At 37.6% G+C, this 16,635-nt stretch overlaps 1 protein-coding gene across 1 annotated transcript in view; it reads left to right on the forward strand.

Annotated features, from left to right (window-relative positions):
* PROX1 (prospero homeobox 1) overlaps positions 1-16,635 on the forward strand; it is a 76,962-nt gene that overhangs the window by 4,746 nt on the left and 55,581 nt on the right. Inside the window, exons 2-3 of the mRNA XM_063303411.1 lie at positions 3,859-5,652; positions 16,303-16,414. Coding sequence (XP_063159481.1) covers positions 3,926-5,652; positions 16,303-16,414 — 1,839 coding nt within the window. The 5' untranslated portion in view covers positions 3,859-3,925. The remainder of the gene's footprint in view (positions 1-3,858; positions 5,653-16,302; positions 16,415-16,635) is intronic.

The following is a 16,635-nucleotide window of genomic DNA, read 5'->3' on the forward strand; positions in this document are numbered from 1 at the left end:
CGCTTGTGTGTTACAGATTTAAGATATGGAGGACTAATGATTGAAATGTCTTCATATATAGATCGTTTGCACTTGTGGGCAATGGATATTTTTGCATAGTATATGTGATAATATTTGCTACCCATAACTTTTGCAATGTGTGGGTGGGGTGGGGTGAGGTGGGATGGTTGTTCAGTAGAATGGAGAAGAGAATTGACTTCAAAATTGCAAGGTATTATCAGAGTTTAGGAGAATATTTTTTCATTACATATTGTAGTTAGCAGAAGCTGTGAAAACAGGCTGTGTATCTCATGCCACTCAGCACCTTTGAAAAACTGAGTCCCAGTGAAGTCCTATGTAAGTTGAAGGCTCAAATAACGAAAGCTTGGCAAAGAAGGACTTGTCAAGAATAACTTAAAATGTACAAAGCTCAAACCAGTAAACTAATCAATGATATTTATGTGAACCATAATGAAACCTAAAATTTAAATGACTTCTGAATTACCTCTGAACAAGAAATAAATCAAGCTGAGCAGCTTTGCCTTCCTCCAAATTGGACAGGGGCGTACTCTCTCATTCGATGACCAGTTCATCCTTCCTCATATATGTATTTTTTTCACACACCTAGTAGGAAAATCTTACCACAGTTATATCAAAAGATCTGGTTCTCGAGGACTCAGAATCTTAGATTCTTCTGCAGCAGTCTGTTTCCCTCAGAATGTCAATGCATACTGGCATTTTTGAAATCAAGAGACTGAACCAGTGGCATTCTTCAGCCCCAATAAAAAATAATAAAATCATTATTTAAGTTTGAAAGGCAAAATTTAAAGTTTTGTCATATAAGGAGATAGCATGAGAGTCAGTGGGAACAAGGGAAACATGAGGAAAATAGAAGACCAACTAACACATAACATTTATAAGCAGTAATACTTGTCTACTGTGATAGTCTGGCCTTTCCTTCTGGTATCTGTACTGTAAGCAGCTAGCAAAGATATAGAAGAAAAATGAATTCCTTGGATTGTAGATCCATGGCATTGACCTTATGAGTTGTCTCAATTCAACGTTTTACGAGCTTTGCAGATACCCAATGCTTCACTCTGTCCTTAAATGAAATACAATGGAAGGAGAAAGAAATCAGGAAAGAACCATTTTTAAAGCATATAGAGAATCCTGTGTTTCGTATCAGAGGTCTGTTGGAATCTAAACTGAAATAACAAAAAGTTAAAACCTGTGCTAGTCTTGCTTTTCCTTTCTGCTAATATCTTTATACCCTTTCTAAGATGATGCACTTTCAATAATGCACCCCAATAACAGGCAACCTCTTTGGGACTTACAGTAGAGGGATGAGGCATTTTGAAAGTAGAGGCAGACCTCAGAAGGTATTTACATCAGCATATAATGACAGGCTATAAATCTAGTCCATGTAGGGGACTTTCATATTTTTGCCTTTTATTTATGGGCAAGGTTATTTAGTTGTAATTAACCTAGAAGCCTAAAAATGACTTTCTGTTGTTAAGTGGAATGTTCCCATTAAATTAAATGAAATAGCATATAACTGAAAATAGATGGATACTTGCTTACTACACAAAGGATCTGAACTAGATCCGTAATTATACAAAATAAACAGAGAAAAAAAGGCCACTACTACCTAGTACTGAAATTCCATTTATCTCAGGGAATTTGGATAATTTAATTACTCATATAGTTCCACAGAATTTATAACATTCCATAAAAAGGCATCTTTTTATCTGAACTTCTAATTATTAAGTTACTAATACATTTGACTTTTAGGTCTTTGTGTAAATTAAGTTCTGTCATATAATCTGGGACTGAATATTTATATATATATATATATATGAGGAAAGACAATATATGAGGAAAGACAGTTGCTTTAAAAATATATTGGTTAAAATTGCTGTGGTAAAACTGAATTTAAGCTACAATGCCAATCAGATATGCTTGATCCAAAGTTGCATTTGCTATTGCAAAATTCTGCATGTGTGTTTGTATTTCTTAGTAGAATTTTGAGTAAAACTACTAACAACTGTATAGTCTCCTTAGGAATTGCTGTACAGTGCAAAAATAAAAAAATGTAGTTGAGCATTCCACAGCTTGTTTCTTAAGAAACATTTTCTCAAGAACCCTAGGGTTCCAATTCTTATAAAAAATTCTTAAGAAACATTTTCATTTAAAAATTTTCTTAAGAGACATTCCATTTCTTAAGAATTCTTTTATAACATCCAAAACAGTGGGATCAATGCATAGCCTTCGAATGATAAATGAACAAATATAGGTTTCATTCTAAAAGTTTTTGTAGGGTTTGCTTTTTTTGTTTGTTACTGCTACACTTTCAAGCCCTGGCTATACACGCTGATAGTGTAGATTATTTCAAGCTGAAATTATGCTTATTTGCATGGGTAGTCATTCTTTAAAAGCTAGCTACAGATGCAGTCCTAGGGAGCATGTAGATGTTTTTACAGGTGAACCGAAACAGATGGGAACAGATCCAAAAGTCTGAATGCTGCCTTTGGCAAGATACCCTATTATTGTGGAAACTGTGCACTGTTAAGCTAATGTGAAGTTTAATATTAGATAAACATATTATGGGAAAAATTAATATTACATTGGTATAGTTTTCAACATGAAGGTACCAGAAGAAGTCTGTAATGCTTCATGTGCCATGCGAGTTTAGCATCATAGTTAATAAGTCATGAATGATGTCAAGAGCCTATTATAAAATGCAAGGAAATGTGTTATCTGTCTTCTTTTTAAAATTCTGTATTCCTGGGAAACAATGATGCTTCCTATAAAAGAAAAGATATCTGCCTTTCTCACGCTATTGCTTGATGTTGCTTTCTTTCATCTCTCCGTATCTTTCCTTCAGAATTACTCTATATGTGTATGTGTGTGTGTTTTGCAGGAAATAAGGTTTTATGCAAGTACAATGTCGTATGAAATAATGATTTCACTAGTCACCTGAGATATTATCTTGGGAAGCTGATCTAAGGGACAGTGACACAGTGCTAAGAATGCCTTGTTTCTGCCTTATGCAAACAACTTGATGCCATAGTTTATGAAATGGGAAAATATTCCAAGGATGATACATTCTGCCCCCTTCCATCCTATCCTTTTCTGGAATGTTTAAAATGACACAATGGGAATAATACATTTTTGAAACTCAATGTTCAAAGCAAAATACAGCAACAGATGTATTTTATAAGCAAAATGTAAATTTTCCCCTAAAAATAGTTCCCATAATGATTTCTGAGGTTCGTGGCATCCCATTCAACATGTTTTGGGTATATGTGTATATCGGTATGCACAGTGTACCTGCTCACGCTTACACATATGCAGGAAAACCCTTATAAAATTAAAGGAAATGTCTGCTTTTAATCTCAAAACTGTTTTCATTCTTTTTGCAACTAAATTTGATTTTTTTTTAGCCCAAATTATATGTGATTGCCTTGCTTAAGAAACAAGACCTACTTTCATTTTCTTTTGTGGCATGTATTTCAAACCCTAAATTTAATCAATTGGTTGTCAGTGTCTGTGTTCTTCTAATCTACTGTTTATTTTTTTTTCTGAAGATAAACAGTATTATTTTAGGCATTTGTGCAAAGAACCATATATTACTGGTGCTTAAGCAGTTTTTCCTCTTTCCTCTTTTTTTAAAAAAAAAATCTTAATCCATCTTAAACCAGTGGAGCAGAAATATTTAAAATGTTTCATTTCAAGCAGAGTGCATAATAAATTGCAATAATTGTAATGTGCCATAAATCCCAGAGCCTATGCATTTTGCATTTGATTCAGGATTGAGGTCAGGAAATTTGGAGAAATTTAAAGAAAATGATTCATCAGTCCTTTTGTTCTGTTGGCCAGGGTCCCAGGATTCTTGAGCTGTGCCCAGCTGACAAGCTTTTGAAGATGGCACAATAACTGTTCAGTGATGCCTGACCATGACAGCACAGCCCTCTTAAGTAGGCAGACCAAGAGAAGAAGAGTTGACATTGGAGTGAAAAGGACGGTAGGGACAACATCTGCATTTTTTGCAAAGGCGAGAGCATCGTTTTTTAGTGCCATGAATCCCCAAGGCTCCGAGCAGGATGTTGAGTATTCCGTGGTGCAGCATGCAGATGGGGAGAAGTCAAATGTGCTCCGCAAGCTGCTGAAGAGGGCAAACTCATATGAAGATGCCATGATGCCTTTTCCAGGAGCAACTATAATTTCCCAGCTGTTGAAAAATAACATGAACAAAAATGGTGGCACCGAGCCCAGTTTTCAAGCTAGTGGCCTCTCCAGCACAGGCTCAGAAGTACATCAGGAGGATGTGTGCAGCAACTCTTCAAGAGACAGCCCCCAAGAGTGTCTTTCTCCATTTGGCAGACCCACGATGAGCCAGTTTGATATGGATCGGTTATGCGATGAGCACCTGAGAGCTAAGCGTGCCCGGGTTGAGAATATCATTCGAGGGATGAGCCATTCCCCAAGTGTGGCATTAAGGGGCAATGAAAATGAAAGAGAGATGGCTCCACAGTCTGTGAGTCCCCGAGAAAGTTACCGAGAAAATAAGCGCAAGCAAAAGCTGCCTCAACAGCAGCAACAGAGTTTCCAGCAGCTGGTTTCAGCTAGGAAAGAACAGAAGCGAGAGGAGCGCAGACAGCTGAAACAGCAGCTGGAGGACATGCAGAAACAGCTGCGCCAGCTTCAGGAAAAGTTCTACCAAATCTATGACAGCACAGATTCTGAAAATGACGAAGACACTGGTAACCTATCTGAAGACAGCCTGCATTCAGAAACACTGGATGCCAGGGCAAGAGATTCTGTGGGTAGGTCAGATAATGAAATGTGTGAATTGGACCCGGGGCAGTTTATTGATCGTGCACGAGCTCTGATTAGAGAACAGGAGATAGCTGAGAACAAACCCAGAAAAGATGGCCCCAAAGAAAAAGATCATGGGCCCAATTCTTTTCAGCCAGAAGGCAAGCACTTAGCTGAGACGCTGAAGCAGGAACTGAACACTGCCATGTCTCAGGTTGTGGACACTGTGGTCAAGATTTTCTCTTCAAAACCTGTCCGTCAACTTCCTCAGGTCTTCCCACCTCTTCAGATCCCCCAAGCAAGATTTGCTGTCAATGGGGAGAACCACAACTTCCACACAGCAAACCAGCGCCTCCAGTGCTTTGGGGACATCATCATTCCAAACCCACTAGACACCTTTGGGAATGTGCCACTGTCTAATTCCACAGACCAAACAGAAGCACTGCCCCTAGTTGTCCGCAAAAATTCATCCGACCAGCCTGCCTCTGCCCCACCTCCTGGCAGCCATCATGCTGCCCTCCATCAGTCTCCACTGTCTGCCACCACAGGGTTCACTTCATCTTCGTTCCGCCATCCCTTTCCTCTACCCCTTATGGCGTACCCATTTCAGAACCCCTTAGGGGCTCCTTCTGCCTCCTTCCCTGGGAAAGACAGAGCCTCCCCTGAATCCTTAGATTTAACAAGAGAGACCACAAGTCTGAGGACCAAGATGTCATCTCATCATATGAACCATCACCCTTGTTCACCAGCACACCCTCCTAGCACTGCAGAAAGCCTCTCAATATCTCTTATCAAGTCTGAGTGTGGTGACCTTCAAGATATTTCCGAAATCTCACCTTATTCTGGGAGTGCCATATCCTTTACAATACGTAGCCCATATTTTGCATGTTGATATGCTTTTATTTGGTAATGGGTACTAATAAGAAATGCTGGGAGTGCAGTAGGAGGGCATAACATCCATTGTTCTTAACCTGTTATTTCTGATTAGAATTCCCATTTTATAGTAAATGAAGGTGTTCCCAGCTGAATCATATCCATTTGTCTTCTGATACAGTTTCTTAAATGGGTCCTTCTGAAGATAATCTTGCCTAAAATGCTTGGTTTCAATCTTGATAAAGAGGTTGACAGAGTTCCAGTTGTCAGGCAGAATAATTTTGGCTTTCAGGAAGCAGGAGAAAGAAATCATTACCACAGATTAAACAAAACCACAGCCATAAAACAGGTGAAATTTAGGGAAAGGAAATATCCATCCCCATAAAATTTTGTTCTATTAACATATATATTTGACAGCATCTGCTAAGAAAGCAAATTTGGAGGGCTGCCTTATAGTCATTTTGGCCCTGATTTTTGAGGCCCAATGTCCCCAATTCTTCTTGTTCTAGCTACATCCTGATTGAATATATTGGCTACCAAAAATCAATTACCATGAGCAGAACATCATGCAAACTCAACCTGCATGAAGGCAAAGTGTCAAACCAAATAAATTGAAACTCTTGGTAAGTGCTTCAGCTGTTTGTATAAATTGTCCCATAGTGTAAAACATCTATTTGCAAGCATTGCCATAGATGTCTAAATAACCTCTGCCCTAATTTAGCGGTCTCCAAAAGCCAATAGATAATTTTCCATAAAGCATGTTAGGGGATCAAGGCTAGCTAATATTCTATTGTAATTTTCTGTCTTCAGACAACTACCTTCCAATAATGCAGCTTTGTAGGCCCTTCTTTTTTCCTCACTACCATTAATACAATAGTGGCAAAACTAATAGGAGTGTTTTCAAATAATTCCCCAAGTTCTGCTGGTCACCTGAAGATAAGAATTTTACCAGTTTTTCCTTTACTGTATTTCTATTGTTCCTATTGAAATCTATGGGTCTTACTTCAGAGTAGACATGCACCAAATTGGTTAAATAAATGGTTAAATAAAGATTTTTTTGAAAAGTAAAACTTTAAAATTAAAGCTGAAACAAACATTTCAATGTATTGATTGTTATGCCCTACACAAATGCTTCAAAACTTGTAAATCAGATTTCTGGAGGTTTGAATGGTGGTGGTGGTGCATGGGAGGCAAATTCATTTCAGGTGATACTCAAAATCCAATACGTAATCTTCATGATAATGTTCTAAAACCATCTCACTGAGTCTGGATATAAGACCTATACTGCTTCTCTCCAGACAAATGAAGTTTTTGAAAATCCCGCGTGTATTTGTCATGTGGGTTTAAAAAGGTGTCACCAAATAAAATAAAGATATAAGTACTGATGCATTTGAGCTATATCAAATCCTTTTCCCTGCTCCCCCCACCCCAACTGAGTCCTGCTCTCAGCTCTTGTGCAGCTGCTGGGCATGCATGGTTAACCTCTGCTCAGCCATACACAGAAAATCTTTTGTCCTAATATACAAAAAGCAAATCATTTGGCAAAGCTTGAGAGCACAATTAGATATAGAACTTCAGCTGGATTAGTCTTATAGGGCACATCTTTTTATTTTCCCCATCCTTAAAAATGTCCCCAATTGTGACAATTTTAAATAATATTTTATAAAAAGAATCTTGTGCCTGCTTTGTCTCTTTTATCATAAGGATACTAAAAGAAAGCACACATATTTTCAGTGTGAAATGAATCATTGGCATTCCAATTTATTCATGTTCAGTTGGAAGGAATTCTCTGCCATTCAAAGGGACATACATCTAGGAAGTATGTTCAGGATTATGTCTTTACCCCTCCCCTGTTTTTTTAGCTTACTCCCATCTATGCATCCAACTCACTTTGCAATATGTTCAAATATGTTTGTTAAATCTGATCATTCTATAGAATGCCATATTATAGCCTCAAGAAGGCTTAAAATAAAGGCAAATTTATATGTTGTTAATCAACCCAAGATTATAATTGAGAGAGAATCAAATACAGTGGCAAGTTTCGCTAAGCTGGAAAGGAAGCCATTATAAATGGATATGTTGCTTCATTGTAAAGGACTAATAATAGTTCTGGTGCAGTTATTCCACTACTCAAGAACATAGTGAAATCTGATGAACCAAAGTTTAGGCACTTGTCTGCATAATAAAAAGAATATTTAATAATAAAAAGAATATCTTACAAAGCATAGATTGATTGACAGTATGACAAATATTTTGTGTTTCAGCAAGTAGCAGCACTTGGCTGAATTGGGCTTGGGATATAACTAGCCTTGACTCTGGGTATTACTTGGATGGGAGACCACCAGAAAATACCAAGAGTACTATGAATGCAAAAAAAAAATCATGCTTGTTTAAAACAAAACAAAACTTTATCCTAGGCAATTCATAGAGTTGAGGCCACGTCACTGTATATTCTTTTAAGGTGTTCTTATAACTCCCATTGGAAAATTTGGTCTACAGCACCTTTAATCATTAACACATGGATCAAGATTTTAACTTGGAATGGCAAGAAATACTATCTTTTAATGCCACTTCTAAAGGTTGTCCTTTGGAGATTCAAAAATTTAATAGATGCGATCTTTGTGCTGACATTGTTGCCACAAAAGTTAGATTAGCAATCTTAATGGTAGTGAAGAAAACTGAACAAGAAAATAGAACCACTTTCTTATGTAGAAGAGTTGGATTCTGAAATGTAATCCTCAGACATATGAACGGAGTAAAAGTAACTACATTTTCAACCCAAGACCTGTAATTTAGAGTGCTTACAACAGTAATGGGCAGTAATGGACTTATCACTTGTCAGATCTACTTTATTTTTTACTAGCATTTGAGATCCAAAGAAAAGTACCAAAGATGTACATTGAGAATAAAAGAGCAGAATGTCCCCTAAGAATTTGTTTTCATAACTAGTGGTATACTAAAAACACAGACACCATCAAAGTTTTCTCTTGGTTATCCAGTTTTCTTCATTTGACTTTAGGTGGAAAGACATTTCATTAGCTGATGTTGTTAAAGAATTGGGAGACAGAGCCTTATGCATATCTACTGAGTGATCAGAAGTCTTCGTTTAGATCGTAATCTACAGTTCGGTGAAGAAGTATTCGCCCCCTTTGGATTTTCTGAATTTTTATATACCTTTGCAATTGAATGTTTTCTGAGATTCATACGGGCCTTCCTGGTATATAAATGGAGTATGAGTTAACAAATAACACAAAGGGTCACTTGATTTATAAACAAAGTCATCCAACATGTGATGTGTCAGTGTGAAAAAAATAATTGCTCCCTATTTCATTTAAGCCAATTAAAGGGATAATTAGGACTAGTTGTAGAATTAATTCATTAAACAACCAGGACTGATTTGGGTCAGCCCTATCTTACATAAATCTGACAAACTTTGGCTCCTCATCACAGCAAAGTTCTCAACCAACAGATTTTAAGATCTGCAATGCTCTGCTGAAAATAAATTTCTGAAGAGCTTGTTAAAAAGTCATTAATATCTATCTGTCTAGAAAGGATTATGAAACCATATCTCAGCTCTGGATCCCCACCAATCCACAGACAGATTTATAATTTGAAAATTGAGAAAAGCAATCTTTCTGTCAAAAATCACACAAAAAGCATAGCATAAAATTATCCAGGTAGTCACAAAGACCACAGAGCAACTTCTAAGCAGCTGCAGGCCTCCTTTACCTTGGCCCCAGTCAAGTGTTCATGAGCCCATCAACAGAAGGCACTTGGTAGGAAATGGGATTCATTGAAGAGGTGGAAGCCACTATTCACTAAAAAGAACATTGACGTTCATCTGAAGGTTGCCAAAGCATCTGGATAACTCTCCATAGTTCTGGAAGAATGTTCCATGGACCGCTGAGTTAAAAATGAAACTTTTGGAGCCAGGTAGTTATCATTAAGTCTGGGAGAAATCAAATACTGCATTCTACAATAGAATCCCATAGCAGATGTCAAGCATGGAAGTGGTAGTGCATGGTTTAGGGATGGTTTATTGCCTCATGATCTGAAAATTTTGCCATCATTGAACAAAGCATGAATTGTGCTTCCTATCAGAGATTTTACAGTAGAATATCAATCTATCTCTGCCAGCTAAAGCTGAAGTACACATGAGTGGTGCACCAAGACAGTGCTCCAAACATACTACTACTCTACTGTTACAACTTCTCTACTAGAGAATCGATGAAGAAGAATAAACTCAATATTTGGAATGGCCAAGACAAACTTTAGACCTAGGCACCATAGAAATGTTTGGGCAGGACCTGAAATGCATACAAGAATACCCTCCAATATTACTGAGTTAACCCAGTTCACTATGGAAGAATGCAGCAGAATTCTTACACAGTAATGTGACAAATTGATCACCAAGTACTGGAAGCATTTGGTTGCAGCTATTGCAGTCAAAGGCAGTGCAATCCATTACTAAATCTGACCCTACATATCTGTTCAATTGAACTTATTGAACCGGGGGGCAATTACTTTTTTACACTATCACTGCATGGTGCGTGACTTTGTTTATGAAATAAGTGAAACAAGCATCAACCTTTGGTGTTATTTGTTCTCTCAGATTCCCTTATTAGGATCCATATGAATCTATGTTAAGACCCAGTGGCAGATATGCAAAAACCCAGAAAGTCCAAAAAGGAGCAGGGATTCTTTTTCCACAGATATGTATGTGTATGAGCCATTCACATCAGTTGGTTGTTATATGCACCCACTTATAAAAGGCATTCTTTGCTGATACTGGTCATTCCAAATAAAAAGGCTTGTAGTAGGAAGGAACTGCTTTACTTGTTTCTTAATTATTACCAGGGGTGATGATCAGCTCAGTTCAACTTCTATTAGTTGACAGGAAGAGCTTGCAAATCTGCCCTTAAATTTACTTTTATAGACTAAATTGCTTTCCAGTAAAATGCATTTTATATACAAAATGTTAGTCTACCTGTTTGCATTCTTATATGTAGGTCTGTATTGATTAGTGATGAGTTTCCTTAATTTCTCCAGGTTTGATTGCATTCTGAGATGAAGTATTTATATAAACAGATCCTGAATTCTCTCCATGGTATATCTGGTTCTATTACTTTGCATAGCTTATCTTTTGTTATAACAATGCTTAAAAAAAGAAAATGTTTGCTCAGTGCTTTCACGTGTCCAGAGCACTTCAGATGCACTATAAAAGTAGAAATAATCCTTATATTAACTTAGTAAAATGAATCAGTATTATAACTCTCTGCATTGTATTTTTTGGGGTGGGGGTGGGGAGAGATTAAGACCAAGAGAGAATGGCATGCCTTACTAAGGCTACTTAGTAAGCTCATGGTAAAGGTGAGTTTTGAATTAAGGATTTTCTGATTCATTGTTCATCCATCTACAGATTTTCTTTTCTTTCTATTTCTCAAATTCAGTTATTACTTTAGTACAACGCTTTTTGAGAATAGCCTTTCTACAGTCTCATTGCCATTTCTTCTCTGAGAGTTATCATTTATGAAACCCAACTTTAATTTCCCATCATGGAGCTCAGAACAGACCTTCTGTATTATCTGTACAGCAGTTCTGTCTTACGATCTATGACCGTCTGTTCCAACATTGGAACCCTCCAGATGTGTGGACTTCAACTCCCAGAATTCTCAGTAGCAGGCATGGTGGCTGAGGAATACTGGAAACTGAAGTCTACAAACCAGGAAGATATCGATGTTGGGGAAGGTTGATCTATACCATATTCTGAGCTTTATATCACATGGAGGATCCAGTGTCAGAGACATAATCCTATTCTTTTCTATCCATGAATTCATATCCCCAGATATATCACACAGAGAGGAATATCAATTCTTCTATCATAATCAGTTGGCTATAATTAAAGGCACTTTGAGAACTTGGTAATAAAAATATTAACCCATATATCTGCAAATAATCAAACAGGCAACATAAGGGCATTAATAATCACCTGCCTGTGTCACTTTTCTGGGATTGCCAAAACAGGGTGTTATCAAATACCCAGCAGATCCAAGAACTTGGTGAAGGACTGTGTTTGGCTTGATACTGAATTCTGCTGGCTTGTTTGAATACATTTTTTTAAAAACTTTCTGTAATTAACTATGCCATTTGACAGGAGTAAATGCACAGGACTCCCAGGTATTTCTCATCTGGGCCCTAACCAGACATTTAAATCTTCCACATCCATCCAAAGTTCTAGGAATACACATTCCAAGAACTTTTGGTGGGTTATTGGTACAAGTGTTATACTAAAACAAAGAAATGTGAGATATGATGCAGCTCGCAATCTTATTCATCCGAGCATCCTGCAGATCTCTCCTTCAGTGACAGCTGCAAATGTATCTTTAAAAGCACTGTATTTCCAATGAGGCTGCAATTACTTCTAAAATATGGAACTACTTTATTTTGTGACAACTGCCCATTTGTCTGGGTTATCTAGAATCCATCATAGGAAAAAACGGACAGGAGAGAGATATATGGGGGTTTGTTCTTGATCAGGTGTTTGTTTTCTTCCTCTTTACTTTACTCTGTGTGTGTGTGTGTGCGATGTTTCCTTGGAGAAGGTATCCAGGATAAGAACGCAGGCCTAGCATTAAGAGCCAAGTTCAGATTCTGGGAGCAAGAGCCCTTCCTGGCAGTTTGCTTTGCTTTGCTTTGCTTCTGAAATATATCTCGCTTTTACTGTAAAAAAAATATTTAACCATTATCTTCCCTTTTTGAAAGTGAAGGGAGAGAGTTAATATTTGTACGCCACATTAAACAAGACAGAAAGATGCACCTGCATCATAGTTCCTGCCTGCTTCACGAATGCATTGTGTATCTTTGCAAACTAAATACGTTTAATCAAATACTGAAGTTTTTATTCAAATTGCCAAAGAAACAGACAGCTAGTTGTTTTACTACATGATCTTCCTTGTCAGGCACCCTCTTTGCATCTCAAGAAAAGTAGCCTTGTTCAGCCTCAGGGCATTTGCATACAGAATAGTGAGCCACAACCGTAGATTGTGGGTGTAGTTTTGTTATTGTAATGCATTCATTTTTCTTCCCAAGTAAAGATTATAATCTTTTCTTTTTCCAGAAACTAGTTGTATAAAATTCAAAAACTTCAAAAGTCAGACAGATAGTTCCTCACTAAGATGAGGCTGCTTCAGTGTGCAGTATTAACAAGCAATGTTTAACAAATGGCAATACTTTGATCAGAATTTTTCCAGAGAAAAATAAAATAATTTGCAGTAAATGCATGGCTACTATAAATCATCCAATCCAGTTTGATTAAATTGAGAGAAGCTTATTTACAGCATATTATTAATCCTAATATAAATATAAACACATTGCCTATAAATTTGGACATATATTGATTAAAGCAGATAATACCCACTGGAAGCACCTGTCTGCTCTTACTGCTCTTACGATTCACCTTCCTTCCTTCCTTCCTTCCTTCCTTCCTTCCTTCCTTCCTTCCTTCCTTCCTTCACACACACACACACACACACACACACACACACACATATTTCATTTGACAGGTAACCTTTAAAAGGATTTTAAAGGGAAGGGATAAAAATAAAGATCTCCTCACGTAACAATTCTGACAAGGAAGCTTCCAGCCAGATAAAAATATAGCTGCGTACCACCCTGTGTTTTATCTCCAAATATCTCAAATCAGGAGGAACAATCTATCTTGTAAAAAAGGAGAGCTGCGAAGATGGAAGATGCATATTCGTGTCTCCCTTCCTTCCTTCCTTCCTTCCTTCCTTCCTTCCTTCCTTCCTTCCTTCCTTCCTTCCTTCCTTCCTTCCTTCTCTCCTTTTTCCTGTTCTTCACATCTCCCTTTCTGCTGCTGCTGCCACTGTTGCTGTTCTAAGCAGAAATACATTATGCTTTGTAAATATAACAATCAGATCCTCGGGTTGTTTGAACACTGTTTTAGTTCAGCTGCAGTACACAGCTCCTCTGATCTTTTATGTTCCTGAGCAGATGTCTTTCATTAATTTATGGATTTATCATCTTTTCTTTTCTTTTGCCCCCCCCTTTTTTTTTACACCTGGCAGCTGGCTCAGGTTTCAGCAGTTACTGTCTTTTGCATTAGACATACAATTGAATATCATCTGTCTTCACAAAGCTATGGCAGAGGACTGAAGCAAGCAACATCAGCTGTTGGGGCAGAGCATGTTTGCGTTCTATTTGCTTTTTTGTCCTCCCTGCTTTCCTACCTCTCTTCCCTCCCCTCCCCTTACCTCCTTAATATTTATTTGTGCTCATTTTCTTTCCTGGCCTTGAATGGAGCTTAGCTCGTGTTCAGTACAGCTGTATGTTTACTGAATCTATTCCATCATGACTCATTGTGCGTGTGTAAGTATCCTGGAAACAGGCAGTGCTTTCTTGGAAGAACAGTTGCTTTTCAGCACAAGCACTTAAAAGGAAAATTAACCAATTGGTCAGCTCAGTTTTAGCAAAGGGTCATCTCACTATTGGCCTTTAAGTGTTTTGTTATCTATTTTTAATAGTTGCTATTAGCGAGGCTTTTTAGCAATAATGTCATCTTTGAAACAAAGTATTTTGAAAAAAATAGCAAATTAAGATTGGAAGTATTAGGCAAGGGTTAATGGAGCAAAAAACACTGAAAAATTTGGAATTTGCACATAATAAATATTTTGCAGAATACTACTAATTCCATAGCATTAAAAGAACTGAGTTATCTTTATGGCTAGAACATTAAAATTTGGGTTCCGATCCCCATGTGGTCAATAAAATACATTAGTTGACCTTGGACCAAACTGCCATCCTTCTGCTTAATCTATCCTCATAGGCTGGTTTGAGGATATATGGAGGGGAACCTGCAGGTCATTCTGAGCGCCTTTCAGGAGGAACAAGATGCAAGCAAAATAATGAAACAATAACAGCATCCACTACTTAGCAGACAGGATTTGCTAGGAACCTCTGCTGGCAAAGATGATTGAAATGAATGAGAGCTGTGTGAGAAAGCATCCGTTTTCTTGTGTGCCTGTCACTTGTTAAAATGGATCTGCATCGGAGAAAATCCCAACAAATGGTTTCCAAGGTTGACTGTCTCACAATTAACTATTATTTAAGGGTGCAAATATACCCACGTATATGCACGTGTGTGAATAGATTTCCCCTCCGCCCAGCACAGTTGCATAATAAAACCGATTCTGTTGGAAAACTTCTGACTTGTCTATAACTCGTATTGCTATGCAGGTGGTGGCAGCTTGCCACTGTTCTCTTGCTTATGCATTTTGAGAGATGGCAGAAAGGAGTGTAATGCTCCCTTAGCTTTCTCTGTCTGACTAATGGATGTCCTTTTACCTCTTCTTCTGGCACAAGATGTATGTCCATCATCAGTTATCTTTTTTGCAATCTTTGAGCATCGAAAACCAAAAATACAACTTCAGCTGCGTGGTCTGCAGTGTGCTTATGCAGATTAGGAGCCTTAAATGTAACCTTTTTTTTGTATCATTGAAAAATTAAAATTAAGCCATTTGCCAACACAACAAACAAATAAAATTTGCGTCCACTCCACCTTTCAAAAATTCTAAAAGCTACTGCTCTCTTTTTAAAAAGTTTGATCCAAACCAACAACCTAAGAACAATAATAAGTTAATTGTGGTGCATTGTAAATTGTGTCAAAGAACGTGATAAATATTGTCTTTTTATATTTTTTCACCATATTGTTAGTGAAAGTGCTTCAGTTTTTGGATCACTTTGAATCTGTTTGACCTTTCTCTGCCTTGCAGTGTGCTATTTAATAAGTGACATATTTATATGTGCGCACTGACTGTCTTTAAGGAGACAGTCTTCCAAGAAGCTACTGGGAGCTATCTTAATTGACCTTGTGGGGCCACGTTGACTTTTGTCATGTGCATCTTCATTTCTGATACATTATAAAGCCATTAATTTACAGAGGAAATGGCAGGGCCAGCCTGCTTCACAGATGTGACCAAAACTGCCCTAGCACACAGTACACAAAAGAGTGCCAAGAAGCAGTAACGGGGGGAGGGGGGCCACCAGAATGCCTAGACTGTTACAGTTAGCTCCACATTCCTCTGGGAACTCTTTTGGTGGTTCTGTTTGAAGACCTGAAAGGTAACAACATTCAGAAAATAGATAGGGTAAGTGACCATCTCTACTATGGTATATCTCTAGAAGGTTTCTGTTGGTACTATCGGCATAATATTCACGTGAATGATGTGATGCTTAAGGAAGAGCAATAAATGAAAGGGAATTTTACATGCACATATTTATATATTTGTTTCCTTAGCAACAAATGAGCATACATGTTGTTTGCAAATTGTACACTTGAGTTATTTCTGCCACCAATTCTCCCTCCCCACAAGAAGGATAAATGTTACGCATATTTTATTGTGTGAAATAGGAACTATTCTCAAGGAATTGTGCCCCTTGAGGTCACTAAGTTATATTGTAGCCTCAGATTCACAATTTCCCCCCTCCTAAGTAATTGTGTATTGTGCAAACTGAATTTATCTTAGAAACACAATTATTCCAAGAGAATGTTGTTAGCCCTTTATATTGAGAGCCGTCTTTCAAACCAAGTATTTTTCCTTAACTCCTTTTGTCCTACATGCAGGAAGGTTTGTCACCTAACCACTTAAAAAAGGCCAAGCTCATGTTCTTTTATACTCGGTACCCAAGTTCCAATATGCTGAAAACCTACTTCTCAGATGTAAAGGTAGGAAACACTATTTTAATGTTTATTCTCTTCCCTTGTCTTGATTGCATGTTTGAATTCCCTGAATGCCTATTAATTTTCATGTAATTCTGCTAATAAAATATGCTGACAAAGTTGTATAAACTACCTTCCTTCCCTCCTTCCCTCCTTCCTTCCTTCCTTCCTAGCATAAGATTTACATATGAATGTATGAATTGTGCTTTTTTTTGATGTTTATGTCT

This window comes from Candoia aspera, chromosome 1 (assembly GCF_035149785.1).
Source record: "Candoia aspera isolate rCanAsp1 chromosome 1, rCanAsp1.hap2, whole genome shotgun sequence".
NCBI classification, from domain to species: Eukaryota; Metazoa; Chordata; class Lepidosauria; order Squamata; family Boidae; genus Candoia; species Candoia aspera.